Consider the following 20,388-nt stretch of genomic DNA (forward strand, 5'->3'; position numbering starts at 1 on the left):
CAGAGCAAGTTCCAGGCCAGAGCTACTTAGAGACATCTGTCTCCGTGGTGTGTATGTGTGTGTGTGTGTGTGTGTGTGTGTGTGTGTGTGTATGTGTGTGTGTGTGTGTGTGAGTGTGTGTGTGTATGTGTGTGTGTGTGTGTATGTGTGTGTGTGTGTATCTCTCACCTCAAGAGGAAGAACTCTATGGATCAGCACCTGGCTCAGGAGTCACTGGGGCCGGTTTGACTCCCTGTTCCTCCAACATGATTTGGCAAAGTTACTCAGCCGATGTGCCTCAGTTTCCCTCTCTGTAATTCAGGGATTAGTTAGCCAAGATAACCTCAGAGAATTCTTACTAACAACAGTCCTGGAAGAAGCACCGAGGAGAGCGTGTTTCCCATAGCTAATGCTCGTAGATGCTCCTGTGGTAAGGGGGCCAATCAGACGCAGTGCAGACAGCCACACTGTAGTCTAGTCAAGGGTCAAGTTTGCAGTGTGGCACCGGTGCTCGCCTTTGCCAGCAGACGTGAGGTTGAGACAGTCCAGAGAGAGTCGGCGAATGAACGGACATCGGAAGCTCTGTCAGGGGCACAAGAGCACCCCCATTTCTTTAATAGGCACCCAACACCTGTGAGTTCAGCTGGATGACGGAGAATGGATGCGTTGGTAAGAGGCATGGCAGGTCTGACAGCTGGAGGTCCCAGGGAAAGCTCCTGTGTTCTCTTCCCAACATCCACTGAGGCCCAGATGATGCCTGGATAAACAAGTCATAAATACACGGGGCTTGGGCTAGAAACGAAGGCAGAATGCAGGGTTAGAGACGCACAGCAATGGTGGGTTGGGGGCGGGGGCTCTCTGTAGATGGATAGGATGGGATAGCTGACTGTGGGGCCTCGCGTGATTCCAAGCACACACTCACATGTGAGCTTTTCCGGGGAAAGGTTAAGGACTCTGAAGCTAAGTGAGGGACCCCATCTCTCAGTCCCGTCTCCTCCCCCCGAGTCGGCAGAAAACATGGTGCTCAGCTGTGCTTCATGGGGAGGCTGCCGTGAGGAGATGTGGGCACAGCGGAGGAGATGGAGGCACCAGGACCTGCTGCCGTGGCTGGATGTGAAGGAGCCCGGAGCAGGGAGGAAAGAAGGGGAACTGGGCCTTTGGGCTTTGCTTTGTGGGGTGGCCGTGGAAATGGAGAATTCCATCTACTCCGGACATGGAGAGCTTAAACGCGCAGATGACAGAGCTCGGAGGAAGATTAGAGTGACGACATGCCTTTGGGGACCACTGGCCGGAGATGGCATTAGCCCAGTGGAATGGGGGCTGCGGCTCTGTTCCTCTGGGTGATACCCCAAGTTCCCACGTATACATGGAGGTGAGAACACCTTAACACAGCGTTCACGGTGAGCGTGTGGGGAGGACAGTCTGCACACCCCAGGGCCACCAACCAAGATGACTGGTATCATAGGCTTTAGCCAATGTGCCTACAACTCCCACTGTGTGGCAGGCAGGGATTTGGGTGTTTGGGTCCCCCATTATCTAGGTTTCTGGAAGGTGGGAATAGACACCAAAGGAAAGTGGTGCAGAGTCAGGGGGGGCCTGCTGGGAAGGGGCACTGTAACTTGCAATACTGGGGGGGACCCCCTGACAAAGTGACATTTGAGCAAGTCTTGGGAGGTAAGAAGGGATATCCAAAAGCTGTGGGCAGAAGTGGGGCTCAGAGGGATGGCAACGTCTTCCTTTAGTGTGCAGTAAAGGTCCACTGTGGCTTTCTTCCTCCAGATTTTTACGGCCTGAAGACTACTCCCTTACAGAGACTGAACCTATGAATTTAGCTAAACCTTCCTCTTTATCCAGCTGAATACCATAGTTCCTGATCCTCAGGCAGCCGCATCCCATGACCCCTGACCCCTCATCCAGCTGTTACTATAGACCTTGGCTCCTCCTCCAGCTGTAAACCGTGGCCCCGCCTCCTCCTCAGCTGTACACTATAAACCCCACCTCCCTATTCAATTGCACATAATAGACATGCTCCAAAAGCCCAGATCACCCCTTCCAAGCTTGTCTATGTTCATACATCTGTCCTTTCTTCACGCCCTTGCTGCCCCAGTCGGGTCAAGTCCCTGAAACCATGGGGATCATGGCAGGGCAGTCAGTTCTTCCGCAAGGCCAAGGCACAGGGTGTCCATACACCAAGGTAGCCTGCACCAAGGGTCAGCTGCTGAGGTTTCCTGCAGGCCCGGGGTCTTCTTACCGCCTCCTATCTCTAATGAAGGCCTTACCTGGTAGAGCAGGCTCACCAGTGATGGCTGTCCTCCTGTCCAGAATATGGCCCTTCATAGCCAGACTCAGATGGTCCTTTGCTCCAGGGTTCCCAGTTGAAGCATAAATCTGAATCACCTTCCTTTGATTCTGTGGAGACCGGAGACAAAGCTTCTGGGGTGAGCACAGCCTGTAGCGCTCCTCAGCTCCAGAGGAGACATCTGCCAGGCCTGGGGTCCATGGGACGCTTTATGAGACCGGAAGCTGGGGGCTGGGGCTAGCTCTGAGACTTCATGGCCTTGGATGGAGAACGAAGAGGGACCTAGAAATAAGATTCTCTCGGAGACAGTGACCGTATCCACCTACTAAAATCAGAAGGACCCAGGAGGTGCACGGATGCCCCTGCTGCCGTCTGGGAAATGTCCTGCACAGGATCATGGGTATTCTTGGTCCCCAGCTAGCGGAAGTCTGTAGAAACTGCAGGATGTGGAGCCTCTAGAGGGCGTGGAGAGCTGGGGACCACCTGGGGGTTTTCCAGCCTCTTCCTCTTACTTGTTCTCTGCTTCTGACTGGGATGGGGGGAGGGGTGGGCATGCGACTGCCACCCAGGCTCTGCCACACCCTCCCCATCATGGCCCCTGCTTAAACCAGGAGCCAAAATGAAGCCTTCTTTCCCTAACTGGCTTTTGTGAGTTTTTTTGCCGTGGCGGTGAGAATGGTAACTGTAGTGGGCGTTGTCCAGGAAAAGCGCCCAGTCGCTGACCTACCCATCATTATCTTCTGGGTTACTGAATTACCAAATATCTGTGCTTTCTACACAAGTGAATGCAGGAATTCCTGAAAGACACACATCTATAGGAGAGGCCTGGACGACTCAACCACCCTTCACTTCACAGAAGAGCTGATCCAGACACTCAGAGCCACCCTGGAAGTTGATGACTGACTGATGTCTGTCTTACAGTTAGAAGACAATGGTGCCAGAGTGCCACCCGCCACCTCTGAATGGTCCCCGAAGAGCAAGGGCTTATTTCAGAGGGGGAAGTAAGATGTACTCTCCAGAGAAACCACCCAAAGCCATTCCTCTCCCTCCCACTCCCACGGTGACAAAACCACCACCAACTCAGCCAACACTGATTGAGCCCACAAGCACCTACTGTGTGCCATGTGCTCAGGTCCTTGTGTTCCTGCAACAAGAGCTCTAGACCTGGTAAAGTGTCTTCAGTCTGAAAGATGCGGTGTGTGTGTGTGTGTATGTGTGTGTGTGTGTGTGTGTGTGTGTGTGTTAGGGGTTATGATGACCTTCACTTGTGGTAAGGAAACTGAGGCTCAGGCAGCCCTGCCCTAAAGCCACAGGGGCCATTAGATGTAGCACAAGGATTTGAAGTTTGTGCTGATAACTCTTCATTCCAAGCCTCAGTTTCCCCCAACTGGGCAATTAGGATTGCTTCATAGGGTTACCCTGAGGATTGGAGGGAGATGGCATGCCACCCACCTTCAGTAGAACATTTGTGTGTTCAGAAGAGGTTAACCTCACTATAAACAAGGAAGGTGGGTACTGGAGGACTCGTAGAGTATTGGTTTTGAGTCTCATATATCCCAGACCTCAATTTTGCCGCATTTAGCTGAGAATGACCTGCACCCCTTCATTTTTACCTCCTGCGTTCTGGGATACATGTGTGATACCATTCCTGGTTTATGCCCTGTTGAAGCTCAAAGCCATAGCTTCCTGCATGCTATGCAGGTGTTCTACCAGCTTACACCTGAGCCAAGACAGCTTCACAGCCAGCACACAGCCTAACGCCTGGGCTGGGCCAAAGGGCAGGCTCTAACTCACCCTGAGAGTGACTTGGCTTAAAAACATGTTTTTCAGACACCTAAGGCCCTTCTCGGCTCTTGCCGGGTAATAATAACGAGACTATTAATGAGCCCACACAAGGCGGATTGTAGGGCAGGCCGTTGCTGCTCCTGTTGCTTCAGTAACTTGTGACCAGAGCTGGCAGCATGCTCGGTACGCTGTGGCCCAGTCAACCTAAGGTCACAGAGCCAAGAAGCGGAGAAAGAAAGAATCCGGGTTAAGGGGGATATTTATGGCGACAGAATGCCCCTTACCGTATCCCACCCCACCTACCCTCTAGCCTCTTTCATGGCCCAGTTTTGTCTGGGCCTTTAACTCAGCGATTCTCAATTCTTCAGATGCTGCAACTGTAATTTTGCTACTGTTATGAACCGTAGTGTAAATATCTGATACATGAACACTGCTTTAGTTACTCTAGTCACTTTTCAGGATCTTTGTCAGCAAGCTTCCATGACCTCATATCCCAGAGGAGGCCAGCTCATCTCTAAGTTTGGTCTGGACAAACAAAAAACAAAAAACAACAACAAAAAAAAAAAAAAAAAAAAAGCAAAACAACAAAAAAAAAAAAAACCAAACAAACAAAACCCACATAAACAGGACAGTATGTGAGTGCCCCTCTCCAAACAGCCAAGGCTGTGTTCCCCCCCCCCGACCCCCCCGCATGCGGGAAGGGCCTTCGTGAAGCCCAGGTCTCGGTCTTTTGCACTGAAAGAGGCACCTTTTCCTAATTCAGCAGCCCGCCGATGCACTAGCAGGGACCCTGAGGGGCTTCGGAAGACACAAGCATGCTTCTCAAGCAAGAGACTCTATCAGGATTAAGCCTGATGGCGCACACCTTTAATCCCAGCACTCAGGAGACAGAGGCAGGGGGATCCAAGTTCAAGACCCTACATAGTGAGTTCCAGGACAGCCAAGGTTATCTGGTAAGATAATATCTCAAAAAAGCAGACAAAAATGGAAGGAAAGAAGGAAGAAAGAAAATAACCCTTTTCTTACGGTTGAGCTACACTTAAAATACTGTGCAAACCCCCTCCTGTGACTGTTTCAGGGAACTTTTTTTCTGATTACGCCTCTGCCCAGTTCTGAAATGAAAGAGTCCAGCCTGAAGCAGCTCACCTTGACTAAGTAAGAAGTTTAACCAGACGATCATCAAGAACAGCAGCAAACCCACCGGCAGGCAGAGCCAGAACACCAGGAAAGAGAGTGTAAGGTCGTTCACCAGCGGCACCAGAGGGTACTTCATTGTGTACCTGTGGCCCTGCAGGGCCACCTGGATTCAGCGGGAGGGCCGCCCCTGAGGACCTGGCAGCTTGGCCAGGGCTTTGCTTTTAGCCCAATTGTGACTTACAGGGAGTGTGATGTAACAAGGAAGTCACAGTGTCCTCAGGCACAGAGAGCCTACAGGGGGGGAAGCTGAGTGGGGCTGGCTGGAACACACGGGCTTGGAGAGGCCCAGGCTTCTAAGAAGGATGGCCAGGGCTGGCCTGACCCAGCAGTCACTGGGCTCATGTGAGCCTCTGACCTTCTTAGGAAAGAAAACTGAGTAATTCTAAAATCAGAAAAACAGACAGGACAAAACATCAGCCCATGTAAGGTACTTGCACACGCATGATTACAGTGTGGCCAGGAACCAGCCAGGTCCCCTGGGTCTTCCCTCCCAGTAGCACACACACATATATGTTGCCAAGGTCACGAGGGGTCAGAGGACTGTTGGGAATGGAGGGAGCTCAGTGCTGCAAGATTAGAGGCTGGATAGCTCCAGCAATAGTTGCAATGCTGGAAAGACAGGTCCAGCATTGCCACACGGCAGCCCTCACAACAGTGCAAGCCTGGCTGTTTTGCAGGTGGGCAGTGTGGAGTCTCCCAAGTACAAAACAGGAGATGTGGGGCGGGGGAGGGGGGAGTATAAAACACCTGCTCCACAAGTATGAAGCACAGAGTTGGGAATCTCCAGAATCCACATGAAGTCAGGTGTCCTTGTTGGTCCACCTATAAATCCCAGCAGCGTCAGGGAGCCCTAGAGCCAAGCTGGTTAACCGGAAGAGCTGAAGTAGTTAAACTCAGCAAGAGCACCTGTGTCAACATGGAGGTTGGAGGTTGATGAGAGAAACGCCTTGGACGATACCCATCTCCATGTATACCATACATACTATATACACCGGCATCGTAGGCTACATCTGTCAGGCACCCACTGTGTGGCCATTTGAAACTTTAACACAGTAATTTGAACTTTCCCCACTTATCCTTATTAGGAGTTTTAGTGAGGGACTTCTAAAAGCTTGCCTCCTTATGTCAGAGGGCAAGACAAGTGCCACCCTCCTCTCACCTGGCCTGGTTTAGTCATCTACCCAAGTATTTACTGAACATGTCACAGGAAGTAGGATCAGCATCAGTCTGCACTATAGACGGGCTGGTACACAATCTTCAAAAGATGGATGGGGCAGAGAGGTACGTTAAACACGCCTGTAGGGCACATGGACCGAGCTACAAGGCGAGCAGAACTGGTGAGGCGGAGCATGCTCAAACACGGGGAATCTCTGAGACCTGGGCTGCCCTCTCTGGAACAACCCTCAACTGAGAGACCACCGGCAGGCAGTCCCGATGCAGCATCCAGAATATCTCTCCATGCTAACGAGGGAGCTCAAGAGCCTTGGCCTTCAGCCAATGTCCTTCCCTTCCCTGGTTCACCCGAAGAAAGCGTGTGCTCACATACAGAAACATGACAAGCCTCCACGTCTCAGCTGCTGCATTACAGATCTCTGTGGGGAAGGCCTTCCCTTAAGAGATGTGACACACTGGCTCTCAGTCTGATCAGATCCTGGTCAGATGGGGAAGCTCTCTCCTTCAGGTCTGGCTGCGCAGTGGTGCTCACCCCCGAAAGGGAGATATGCCCTCTACCCTACCCCACCCTGTTTCTGACTTCCTCTCCCAGTGGCACCCAGGTTCCCTGAAAGACAAAACTGGGAATCACAGCTGTTCATCCCAGACCCCCTTCTCCTTTCAGCTGTGAGCTGACGCCCTAAGGGAAACATGTGCCCTGCCTGTGAATTGGTGAAGAGAGGGAGAACCTGGGACCCACAATGAACTTGGGTACCAAACACATCAGTTCCTAGGCTACACCCCTGAGGGTTCCTCAGGACGGAGGGGAGGCAGGCTAGACTGGGGAGAACACAGCATCTCACAGTGGAAAAGCACAGGTTGAAACTTGACTTGGCTTATGGGGAACTTCAGCCTCACTAGGAGGGGTCTGGGCAAACGGTATACAAACATTCGTCAAAGAGCTGCACAGGCAGGTGTGGACAATGCAGTTTGGGATTTCTAGGTGCTGGGTCAGAAGCTGTGTCAGACATGGAAAAACCTGAATATGTATTTTTGGCTACAAAACCTTCCCAGACACCAAAATGAGGTCATTAAAGTCAGCTTCTTTGACCAACAGGCCTGGCTGGAGGTCCTGTGGCCAGTAAGCAGAGCTGGAGTGAGAAAAAATGCAGAAGGCGGCTCTGGGTCCCAGTACATTCAGATGCAGCAGGAGAGCAGCTTGTGGGTTGGGCGCCACATTGGAAGGGTGGCTCTGGATGGAGGAACAGCTTTCACTTGTTTCCAAGGCTCCCCGGCCCATCGCCTATGCCCCAGGCTCATGGCCCCAAAATATTCCCTGTAAAATCCTCTGCGGCCAACCTGTGCAAAGGGGCAGCAGGGACATGGGGTGACACCTCTCTCTGCCATCTCTCTTTTCAAATGTCCTGGTCTGTCTGTCAGTTTTCTCTGTAGGCAGAACAAGGACTCACTCATCCCCCAGCTCCGGTATTTGTGTATTAACGCTCCATGCTCCTGCAAGCATTACAGGACCATGTATTCTTCTCTTAACAGTTAAAATTGAGCAGACTCCTGGAGAGTATGACTTGTGTGCTCCTGCGGGGGTCAGCCCCAGGGCCTGTAACCAAACGGGCCAGCCCCGCAGCCTGTGACCAAAACCACACACCAAGTTATTAGATAAGAAGCTCCTTAAAATTTAACTGACTGCGTGTAGTACATTCAATAACCCGTGGGTTTCTTGTGGACAAAGGACAGGCATAAACAGGAGCAGCTCTGCTCCTCTTCCTAGGCTGACACAGACCCAACAGAGGTAGCAAGGAACACAGGCACACACTCGTATTTACATTTCCTTTACTTTACAAGTCAGTGGCAGAAATATTTACAGAAAATACAATAGGAAAAAAAGATCCCATCTTGGCAATATACTGAAATTCATACAAATTGTAAATATGGTTTCGAGCAAATAATGATGCTTAGTTTTTAGCCACAACCGCCAAGCCCTTCAGAGGAGGAAGATGCCTTGGTCACTGTGGGAACAAGGAACTTGGTTTGCTTCAACAAATAGGAATTGGGCGCCTACCATATGCAAGGCACTGTGGAATCCCAAATTATACCTTTTCCCTCACCGTTAAAAAAGCCCGTCTGAAGATCCAGGGTGGCACCTCGGAGCAAACCCTATGCAGTGTGTGGCTCTGCCAGCAAGATCAGTGGCCCCACTGTCCAGGTAGACCCCTCGGGGAGAGGGGCCCTCAGGAAGTGCTAGGATCTGACAGGTGATACTGAGGGTCACTGTCAGCACAGATCTGGCCTCAGCAAGCCTTAAATGCTAAAAGACAACTGCTTCCAGGAGAGTGCCACATTGCCTCAAGGCAGCTACCAGCAACCCGGCTGTACTCAAGGCTATGTGTGCAAAGTTCCGTTTTTTAATGATAATAAACACCCTGGAGATCCCAGCATTGTAATGTCAGCCTGCAGAACCTGGTTCTTCCCTAGCTCATGAACAGGGGAGCAGGGCTTCCAGACTGTTCTACTACCCGTGGGTCAGACACGGAGAGGGCCAGTCAAACTGTATTTTTATATGCAAGTCCAAAGATGGCGCTAACCTAAAATAGAGGCGCTGGAAGGGGAGATGCGCGTGTTCACAAGTGCATGGCACACGCATAAGTATGGCTAGGGAAGGCCTAAGGAAGAAACCCTAGGCAAAGGGAAAGGAGGCTTCGAGGACTGAAGACATTAAGAGCCCAGTTTCAGGAGTTCTCAGCCAAAGTAGAAGCCCCACCCCCACCCTTACCCCCAGCTTCAAAAGTGAAAAGAATGGGCCAGCAGCCTGACTGCCCTTGGGAAATGTTTTCCTGTTTGAAGGAGCCTGGTTATCCAGGTACGGCAATGGAATAGTTTAAGCCACAGTTCAGACTGGTCCCAGTCTTCCCCCAAAGTTTTTGAACCTGTGGTGGCAAATTTATCAAGTGAACTACTGAGATTATTGTTAGGTACTAAGTATGTTCTACCAGGATTGTTCAAAGTGATCTTAGTGAGCAGGGTTCCAAACACCTCTGCGAAGGCCCAAGGCTCTTCTGACCCAGTCTTCTGTTGGGTAGATGGTGTGTGGCACACAAGTAACCAGTGAGGGGGTGCATTCCAGGTTCTGTTGGCTGTGCACACCAGGGCTTCTCTCCTTTGGGAGTGGGTGGCAGCCCTCCTCCCTTGGGTAACCATTGCATGCACCAGATTTCAGACTTCATCTGACATGGTTGTTTTCTTACCAAAATAATCAGAATGACAGAGTTATCAGAAACTAGAGCCCACTGAAGGGGAAAGGCCAGCAAGCCTCCTCCACAGACACAACCCTCACGCTATTTTTCTGTGTCACTTAAAAACATCCAAACATAAGGTTTTCAGAAGAATCACACCAAGGAAGTGTGTCTTTATGAGTTAATTGTGCCCTCTGGAATGTCAGGTTGCATGTGTGTGGAAGATCTTTGTTCGCCTTGGACAGAACAAGAACCCACTTTCCCATGGAGTCAGACCTGGAAGTATCTTAGATGTTGCTCAATCTCACCTATTCTTGCTGAGTTACTAGAATCCCCCACCTTAGGGTATCGCCTGGAAACATTAGATTATTGCCTAACTTCAAAGGGAATCAGAGACAGAAGGCTGTATGCCTCGAGTGGAAACTGGACTCAGAGGGAGGAAGAGGACAAGAAAGGATGCTAAGGACAAGGAGGTGATCGTGGTGGGGTGTCTGTACCTGAGCTGAGAAATAAAAAGGGTGGTGGCAAACTTTAGACCAAGGACCGCTACAGTCATGGTTCTTGTTTCGAGATGGCAGAGCACAAATGTCTAGAATGGAGGGACCCACACAGGAGAGCAGGCCCAACACTGTCCCTGATATCCAAAGGAAAGAAACCTCAAACCAAACAGTGGAGTCTTTAACGACAACAGAGGGCCAGTAGGAACACCCCATTCGTTCAAGTCTGATTATTTCTCTTTGGACTACAAATGTCACTTGTTTTCTAAGACAAAAAAAAAAAAAAAAAAAAAAAAAAAAAACAAACAAACAAAAAAACCCCAACAAACAAACACACACACACAGCAAACCTCTTACTGAAGGAGAACATAAAAACAGGCACATACTGAACACTGTAACAGGAGTCCTAAAACAGCTGGGTTCTGGCCACCTCCCAAGCTTTGTCCCTGGCAAAAGAGCAGCAGTGAGGTGACAGAGCCCTGGCAGCGACTTGTGCCGTTAGCTGGCTAAGGCCAGAAACAAACAGTAGCAGCCACTTAAGGAGGTGGCACTAAGTTCTGTGGACTGTGAACTAGGGGCTCTCCAAAGAGATGAGTGGGTGACACACTGCTCACTGAGCCACGAGGTAAAACCCCATCAGCCACTTGCAGCCTGCAGGTTAGTCCTGAAATCAGTGATGAATGGAGCCAAATAATGTTCAGCCCCTGCTATGAACTCACATTTCTTGGTGTTTAATGGAGGAGCCATGTCTAACCTATCACCATGCTGTTAAACTGAACAGCAACGGAGAAGGGAGGCTGTTCTTTCAGAGCCTTTGGCCACAAACATGACTCATACCCTCAGAGAACACGGCTGTGCCTCCAGTTCCCATGTCAGAGAAGCTGAGCCATGTGACACATCTCCACAGTGATAAGAGGACAACTGGCTTAAAGATGGAGAGAAAATAAGAAAATTTTAATGTCAGACTTTTTATCTGAATAGAACTCATTTATGTTTCACCCTCTGTCAGTGTGACAGGGTGACAAATGGATCCACACATGAGGACAACGCTGCAGCCTTCCTTCCACAGTGTCAACGTGAGCCTAAAAAGTTCTGGAAGATTCTGAGACAGATTTTAATTTTGAATACACCCTCCTAAAAAGCGAGGTATAAAACTATCTTCAGTTTCTAACTTGCAAACTTGTTGACACTATCAATGCATGTATTTAACTGATGCATAAAAGCCTTTTTTCTCAAAAGGCTGGTATTTTACTAAAATTGTCACTTTTAAAAGAAAGTTTATGGCTAAAATGCTTGTTGTTTTCAGCAGGAGTGTGACTGTGCAGGGTCCCTTCACTGGACAGCCGAGTCTTCACGCCAGTGGCTTCACATCATGTTTCTTCTGGAGACTCAACAGTGACTCTTGGGAGTGATTAGCTTGTATTTTTACAGGACCGTCTTGCTGTGATGCTGGAGCCCACTCTGGAGTTCACCGACCTGGACAAACTGCCTTCTAAGAACTGCAGTTCTTGAGTCCAGCCTCTTGGAAAAGGGCAGTATAAAACTCTGGCTCCAGCTGCTTATTCCGGTATCTGTTGACAATGTCAGTGATTTTCTGTTTCCGACGAACATGTGGTGGACTGTAGGAGTCACTCTCCAGCCTCTTTCTTCTACAGATGTTTATCACTGTCTGCCTCACCAGAAAACCTTGAAAACAGAGGTCAGAATAAATTAGTGAGGTGCCAGGCAGACCTTGTTCAGGACCCATTTCCTGAGCATTCCAATTCTTTCACAGCAATCCTCCAGTTTCCCACCTCAGAAACAAACAGGACACCAAGACAAGACCAGAGTCAAAGCCTCTCACAGAGGAGCCCTGTCCTCTGCACCACAGCTGTTCTCCTTGTCGAATCCTGGTAGTTAGTGAAGGCTCATTTGTATCACTAGATTAAAGCTTAAACTGGTGCCAATACAACCCCACCCCTTTAAGGGAAGCAGCTTGTGCAGGGCTGTTAAGTAATAAGACACTTCCTTACCTTTACTTCTTTGTGCTCTATGATAGAAGGAAAGGCAGTGGTGTACTCACTGACATCCTGTGCTCCACTGACCTCCCACCTACACCCATACAGGGAGCCCTAATTAAATGGGACGGTGACACACACATCATGAAAGAAGGTTGGCAAGGCTTCAGTAGTACGAAGAGAAATAAAGAAAAATACTATGACGTGAAAAAGACTAAAATTCCTTAAATACATAAATACATATATGAGATTGTCAAGGAAGGTGAGGGAAAAAGAAGAAAGCAGGGGACTCAGTCCTTTAGCACCCAAGCCCTTACCAAGTGCTCGCCGGCTGACTATCATCCCATCAACCAGAGGTATGACCATGTTAAATTTTCCAGTGGCTCCTTGGATTTTTATCCGGAACAATCCAGTGTTTAATGGATGAATGAAGATTACTGGGACTTCTTTTTCAAGAGTTGTCGATCTTAGAAAAGATAAGTCTTTTTAGTTCAAACACACAAGTCTTTCCTATTTGGTATAAGAACAACAGGGCCTGGGGAGCTGTTGTCAGCAAAGTTTGAGCAGAGTCTGCTCGGAATACTTTTCCTGGGAACCCATGCTGCTGCAGTGGAACCTCTGGCCATAAACACTTGTTCCTGGACTTAGGCTTTTTAGTAACAAGAGTCGTCTGAAAAAATGATTCTTAGACAACTACTTCTGAGATGTGGGGTTGAACGGCCAGGCAAGTATGACAGACGGCTAAACATCTGGCAGCCAACTACGGGACTTTCGCTCAGTCCCTTGTTGCAGGAGCACAAGTGTGGCTATGACACTGTCAAGGCAGAGCCCAGGGTACAAGCAGGAACAGTGAAAGCCCGATGTGGGAATTCTATGTGTAATTTTTTTCACAAGACAGGAGTTAGGATAAATCCGAGAAGCAGTACGCTAAGAAAATAAAGTCATGCATGAGAAGACAGATTCTTTATAGGAGCATTTATCTGAAGAATAGAAAATAAAGTCAGAGTACACAGTGCTTAAAGACAAAATGGGAAGGTTCTTACTACAATACAAACTTTCAGTTGTACAGAGTAAGTCCCAGACGTCAGCTGCCACTGTACTGAGTAAAGTATACTGTACTATATAATTAAAACCCTGAGGACAGAGCAAATAGTAATAACAGTAATAATAATAATAATGATAGTAAAACGGTAGCTACACGGGTGGCAGGTTCAGGCCTCTGAAGGTGACACTCATGTTTATGGGATATAGTGCAGTGACGGTTTTGTGTGTATAAACCTCCAGACTTAGCAGATTTAACACACTATATGTGTACAGCTTTCTGTGTAGCGATCGTCCTTCAGCAAAGTGAATGCTGACCTGCACTCCTCCGAGGGTCTTACTGTGCAGTCCACGCTGGTTTTCCTGAGAGGACTGAGACACTGACTGGAACACCATCTTGCTAGCCCTTCTTTGATTCTTTATTTAACAAATTTATTTTGTTCACTTTTATTCGTGTGTGTATTTCACCAGCATGTACACATGAGAAAATGTGTATCTGGTGTCTCCAGAGGCCAGAGGAGGGAGGTGGATCCCCTGGAACTGGGGTTATAGGTAGTTGTGAGCCACTACGTGGGGGTCTGGGAACAAAGCCTGGATCCTCTGCAAAAATAAGTGTTCTTAACCACAGAGCTATCTATCTCTCTAGCTCCAGGTTCTTTACTTTTTGCCTTTAGCCACTGTTCATTCTAAATATTTTACTGAGCTGTATCCAACAGATAAGAACAGACACACTGATAGCCTCATGCAAGTAAGAGAGCGCACCTCAGGGAAGTGCTGCTGTTCGCAGTAGTCTCCACACCGGTGCTGGTCTCTGCCATCAGATCTGAAAGTGGGAAGTTCTCTGGAAGAAAACAGTTCAGTTACTACCACCTAATTCTCCACATTCATACACGCACACAGTCTGTGCTACACCACAGTGCAGAATCCTGTGATTCCCACACGAAGACAACTGCCGTTCACAATATGCTCTGGCCAAGCTCACCTAAAGCAAGGGTCTGTGACTGAGGGCTTGGTTACAAGTAGCTATGATACCTTCTTATGAACTCTGAGGCGGACAGGGTTCTAGGCTAAGCATGTATTTCTGGGTTCCAACACTGCATACACAAAAACACTTCGAAACTTATCCACCACAACCTTTAAGGACAAAGGAAGCTGTTATACACAAATGGGATCATCTGCACACAGAAAAGGTGGCCCAGAGCTCCTGGTCTCTGCACCGAGACCAACAGAACAGCTCACAACTAGAAATAAGGGCCACAAGTGTGCCAGGTTACCAGGCTTCATGAGACTGAATGGAGGCTGGGACAGTAACCCAGGCGTATGAACGTCAAGCCTCTGCATGCACCCTTTTTAGGCATCATTTTACTCAGAAACCCCTCTTCTCATACAGTACCTATGTCATCGTAGCGCTCCACCCAAACCACAGACACTCTTGTCTCGGGTCCAAGGGGGGGCACAGGGCGACCCTGAGGCAGCTTCTTCATTCTGGAACTGGGACTGAGCTACATTAAGAGAAGAGCAGAAAGAATGTTGTTATTGTTTTAAACCACCTGATTGGACATTTACTGAGATGATTAGTGACATGTTCATGTCACCAAAGTCACTTTGGGAAGAAAGGGTGAAATAAATTTGCTAAATAACTCTTCTTCAGTATCTCTGCTTAGAAGCTTGAAATACCACTAATTGGTCTGGGGATTTTAGTTTCTAAAATGCAACACTGGGAAGTCATTCAGCTTCTAGATGAGGTGTTCCAATAGTAATTTATACCTAACTGCCCTCATACTGTCTGCAACAAGACAAGAGTTCACTGGTCTTTAGAGGAAGCTCATACAAACTTTTCCTTCTCTGCCACTCAACTGGCTTATTTTTAAATGAACTATTTTTGGTACGTGTCTTTAAATCATTATATAAGGGTGCATTTATTATTATGCATGAAATCCTCCTGTTTAGTCACCCTCAGTGGTATTGGATCTCTTACTTTTGAAAGATATACTCAAGCAGTGCCACAGTGAACATATTTATTCGAACTGCAGACATATATTTTATGTTGAACACACACCAGATCAGCCCTCACTCTTCCCATCCCCCATCTTCTCCCCACTTCTGTCTGTCCCTTTGTTGTTCTACATAATTTCACATCTACTTTTTATGTGTGCATACATAATTCTATGACGATTCAAAATCCAGAACCCACCAAAAGACCATCTGTTTTTCCAAACCAGCTTCTCTTAGTTGCATCCGTTAAAAAATAATAGATGTATTATTTGTCATATTACATCTGTGCATGTTCATGTGTGCCTGTATATGTGCATAAGGATGCCTAAGGAGGGCCAGAAGCGCTTTATCATGAAGGGATTCAGATCTTGTCATAAAACTTTTCAAATCAATTGAGATGATCATCTGATATCTATCCTTGAGAAAACATTTGTATGGTATATTACTACATTTATTGATGTTTTTTTTTCAGTTTTTTTAAGGATTTATTAATTTTATTTATATGAGTACACACTGTCGCTGTCTTCAGACACACCAGAAGAGGGCATCAGATCTCACTAGAGAAGATTGTGAGCCACCATTGGTTGTGGTTGCTGGGAATTGAACTCAGGACCTCTGGAAGAGCAGCCTGTGCTCTTAACCTCTGAGCCATCTCTCTAGCCCCCTATTAATGATTTATGTATGTTGAACCATAACTAAATTTATAGAATAAAGACAACTTGATCATGGTCTTTCTGATACACTCTTGATTTCACCATGCAAATATTTGGTTGAGAACTTTTACAGCTATGTAGCTTGTTCTATAATCTTCTTTTTGTTGTCTGTATCTTGTCTTGATACTGGACACTGGTTTCAGAACGAACCCTGAGAGGGCCTCATTCTTTCCTGCGTTAGACCTGGAAGTCAGCAGAACTCAGCAGTCAAGCTGATCCAAGTATGGCTCTCTTTTAGGAAATACTTCTTTCTCCCGCTCTCTCTTTTCTTAAATAAGTGCTTCAACAGTGTTGCTTGCTATAAATATGTTAAAATGATATCACTTTGATTTAATTTTGATATGGCTCTATACCCAGAAAATTGTCCATGTTTTCTAAGTTTTCTGTATAGTATGTTTTTAAGGCATGTCCTGATGATTTACTGAATTTCGCTGTTTTAAGAAACCATCTGTCTGTCACTGCTTTGTTTCTAGTTTACCTGTCTGTGGACTTCTTGTTCTTTCTTTTTGCTGCACTGATTCTTTGTACTTTTCCTGTTTCCAAGTCACTAATTTCTACTTTAATCTTAATTATTTCTGTTCTTATTTCTCCAGTATCTGAAGATGAACTGTAAACCGAAATCTATCCATTTCTTAAATGTGAACACTTACAGCTACAACCCTCCTGCTAGGCCTGCTGTTGTACCCACATTTTGGTATTTGTGTTTTCATTTTCATTTGATGGTAAGGTTTTGTTTAATCGACATTATACTTGTTGTAACTTCCTTCATGTCCTACTGAACAATCTGGCTTATTTATTTTTGTTGGTGAATAACAGATGCTTGTCCTATGCTAGGGTTATGTGTGAGTTCACATTTTGTAGTATTTGCTTTATGAAATTATGTGTACCCATTTTCAATATAGATTTTAGAATGATAATGTTCTCTTCATGGACTGCTCCCTTGATGAGTATGGGTGAGTCTTCTGAGTGGATTGAGGTGATGTCTACTTTTATCAGATCTAGACTAACAACAAAGGCTTGTTTCCTAGTTCTGTTTGATCGAATTACCGTTCTCCATCCCTTACCCCTACAGTGCATAGGTTTATCTGTCTTTTGTCATGAAGGGTCTTTCTTTCTCTTTTTTTCCCACAAGTGCATTGGTTTTACTTGCATGTATGTCTGTGTGAGGGCATTAGATTCCCTGGAACTGGAGTTACAGACAGTTGTGACCCGCCATGTGGAGACTGGGAGTTGAACCTGGGTCTTCTAGAAGAACAGCCAGGGCTCATAACCACTGAGCCATCTCTCCAGGCCCATAGTGTGTTCCTTGGTGGCAACAAATTCCTTTTTAAAATTCAGTCATGTCATCCTGTGCGTTCTGATTGGGAAAATGAGACATTACCACTGAAAAGTGTTACAGGGCTGTAGTAACTAACCCTGACATTCTGTTGGTCTTAGAATGGTAGCTTTCTATGTCTCCCTTGCTTAACCTAAAGGGTTTGCTTGCTTCTCCATCCGCACAGATGTGTTTAGACTCCTTTTGTCATCTTTACGGAGCTGGTTTAGTGGTCATGCATTCTTTCAGCCACATCACAGAACGCTTCTTTTTCATTTATGATCAATTTCCTGAGAACAGTAGTCTGGGGTGACAATGGCCTTACAAAATACATTATCTACCATGGTTTTTAAAAAGTTTCTGCTGAGGATGAAACAGGGGTTCGCTGGAACAACAACAACAACAAAAAAAGGCCATAAATTTGAAAGAGCAAGAAGAGTATATGGGAAAATTTGGAGGGAGGAAAGAAAAGGGAGAAATGATCTAACTATATTATTATCTCAAAAATAAAAAACAAAATCCGTAAGAAAATTCTGCTGAAGAACTCTACATTTACTCTGATGTATCTGCCTTTGTACATGACTTGGTGTTTCCTGATGCTTTCAATATTTTCTTCATGTGTGTATACATGCAAATTTAATTTGGGTGCACGTGTGAAGAGCAGAGTAACAACTATGAGTGTTGTTCCTCTGTGCTATGAATTCTCTAATAAAGACAAGGTTTTAGACTAGGCAAGTGCAGCCGTGAGAAGGGACAATGAAAAAAAATCCAAGAATTTGCTTAAAAATACTTAAGTTAACGAACCAGTACTCTTGCTATATACTCCCTGCTTCTAAAAACTGAGAAACTTCCAGACTTGATTCTACAATCACTGCCAATTCACCACAAAATTTTGGGCAAGTCAATAAAACAACTTACCCTCTGTGAGGAATTAAGACTGTCTGTGTGATTGGGGACCAACTCAAGTGTCAAGGGTGGCTGCTTCAGAATTCCTGGCATGAGGTCCATATTTGAGTCACTATCGTGGTCTGAGATGTTACTTTCCAAAGAATCAGCTACAAAGTAAAGAAAAAAGATTATAGTATCTGCTACTTTTCTGGAGCAGAGGCTTAATTATGTTAACCATTCTAAATACCCTAGGTAACTTAAAGCACCATTTCCATAGCAAGTTCTAACAGATATCCTATGAAGGAGCAGGGGACCTTTTTACAGGATTTGCTGGTCATAGAGATCCTTGCAGCATACTTATTTTTGCATTTATAGCTCAGCAGCTAAGAGTAATGGCTGCTACTGTGGACTTGAATTTGGTTCCTAGCACACATGTGGTGGCTGTAACCATCGGTAACTTCAATTCCAGTTCCCTGCCCTCTTCTAGCCTTCGTGGGCAACAAAGGCGCATATGCATGTCACGCACATACTTATCTGCAAGCAAAATAATCATACACATAAAACAAACACTTTAAATTTTGTAAAAGCCACAAACTCATTCTTGACTGAATTTCTCTTGTGTGCTATGGTTTGTCATCTCCTGCTCTACAGGATAACTGAAAAACTGAGGTAAGACTAGACAATAATAAGGGTCTGGAGAGGTGGCTCAGTGGTTAAGAGCACTGACTACTCTTCCAGAGGTCCTGAGTTCAATTCCCAGCAACCACATGATGACTCACAACCATCTGTAATGAGATCTGACGCCCTCTTCTGATGTGTCTGAAGACAGCTACAGTGTACTCAGTACATAAAAGAATAAATAAATTAAAAAATATTTTTAAAAAAGAATATAATACAAAGCTATCTGCTATTTTCTGAATTATTTATATTATATACTCAATCAAAAGCACCATCCTAAGTAGACAGTGAGACACCTAAAAGACACCAAGGACCTAGTCTGAATTTAAAGAGCAATCTGGTCACAATAAAAACTAAACAAATAAGCAAACCCCCAGAAAAATACAAATATTTATTTTATGTAAACGAATGGTTTGGCTGCATGTATGTAAATGCACCACATATATGCTTGGTACCCAAGACAGTCATAAAAGGGTGCTGGATTCCCTGGGACTGGAGTTACAGATGGTTGTACAGATGGCTGAGACTACCATGTAGGTAGAGGGAGTCAAACCTGGATCTTCTGGAAGAGCAGCAAATACTCTAAACCAGAGTCTTCCTCTAGGCCCAGAATAAAAATATTAACAGAGACTGAGTGAGAGCACAAAATGGAAGTGGCATCAGGCATATGTCATGACCGTAGGTGAAGACTCAGTTGTGGGAACCACAGTGTGATCCAAAAGGTCTGGGAAGACTTGCTAGTGTAGGCTACTCAACCAGAGCCACCGGGCAGGCACTAAATCTACACAGTTGGCCCTTAACCTCTGAATAAAGAGGCAGCCACAGCTTTGAATGGAAAGCAAATAAATACTATGATATGGATCGTGGAAGGCTCATTCTACTAGGAACAAAAACAAGACAGAGTATGAAACAGATGGGAGCCTACAATGTAAAGTCAAGGCCAAGTGCAAAAGTAGGAAAGCTGCTAAGCTACACATAGCAAAAGTCTTTGCTCTGGCAATGAGACCATCAAGTGTGACGTATCATGCCTCATACTTACTGTCTATGTACTACATGGGGAGGGCAGGTGACACACTACAGAAGGCTGTAGGATCTAGAACCAGAGTCACAGGTGACTGAGCTGCTCAGCACGGGTGCTAGGAACTGAGGCTGGGTCTTCACTCCTGAGCCATCTCTACAGGCCAAAAAGGCTCATGAGTTTAGATTAAGCGAGAGCACCCATACTCCATCCATAAAAACAGTGCCATCTCCAACAATGGGCCTGAGGGCGTCCTGAGATCCCGCTAGCTCTAGGTTTACACAGGGTTCCGTACAAAGGCTCTCACATGGGCATCTAAGATAGGAAGGCTCACTCACGAGTGTGAGAGAAATGACCACAGCATGTATGTGGTTAAGCTAGATGAAAAGACAAATCTAGGGTTGAAGTGGGATTTTACGAAAAGATTCATTAAATGAGCACATAAACAAAAGCAAAATTTTGTCAAATGCAGGAAACTGGATCTAACTGGAGATCACAGTGTCCAATGAAAAAACCATGGAAAGACAAACCTCTCATTTTCTCATATATGAAGTCTAGATATACATAAAATATCTGATAAGAAGAA

General features: G+C 46.3%; 2 protein-coding genes across 7 annotated transcripts in view; both read right to left on the minus strand.

The window, feature by feature from the left end:
• Positions 1-560: 560 nt before the first annotated feature.
• On the minus strand, positions 561-5,497 carry ADIG (adipogenin). 2 transcript variants are annotated; one of them, XM_080925686.1, is made up of 3 exons: positions 5,210-5,497; positions 2,259-2,388; positions 561-736 (listed from the first exon to the last, which is right to left on the minus strand). In XM_080925686.1, exons 1-2 carry the CDS (start codon positions 5,334-5,336, stop codon positions 2,273-2,275), a joined length of 243 nt encoding a protein of 80 aa, XP_080781812.1. In that variant the 5' UTR covers positions 5,337-5,497; the 3' UTR covers positions 561-736; positions 2,259-2,272. The 2 variants fall into 2 exon arrangements, with proteins under 2 accessions (XP_080781812.1, XP_080781811.1); XM_080925685.1 differs by having other exon boundaries at positions 561-771; positions 5,210-5,491.
• A 5,593-nt stretch (positions 5,498-11,090) lies between these two features.
• Positions 11,091-20,388, minus strand: part of RALGAPB (Ral GTPase activating protein non-catalytic subunit beta) — a 72,407-nt gene continuing 63,109 nt past the window's right edge. For all 5 annotated transcript variants that reach the window (XM_080924748.1, XM_080924747.1, XM_080924746.1 and 2 more), the window contains 5 exons: positions 18,137-18,273; positions 14,589-14,697; positions 13,958-14,036; positions 12,472-12,620; positions 11,091-11,843 (listed from right to left, as the gene is read on the minus strand). In XM_080924748.1, coding sequence (XP_080780874.1) covers positions 11,650-11,843; positions 12,472-12,620; positions 13,958-14,036; positions 14,589-14,697; positions 18,137-18,273 — 668 coding nt within the window. In that variant the 3' untranslated portion in view covers positions 11,091-11,649. The remainder of the gene's footprint in view (positions 11,844-12,471; positions 12,621-13,957; positions 14,037-14,588; positions 14,698-18,136; positions 18,274-20,388) is intronic.

This window comes from Micromys minutus (genome assembly GCF_963924665.1).
Source record: "Micromys minutus genome assembly, chromosome: 11".
Taxonomy (NCBI): Eukaryota; Metazoa; Chordata; class Mammalia; order Rodentia; family Muridae; genus Micromys; species Micromys minutus.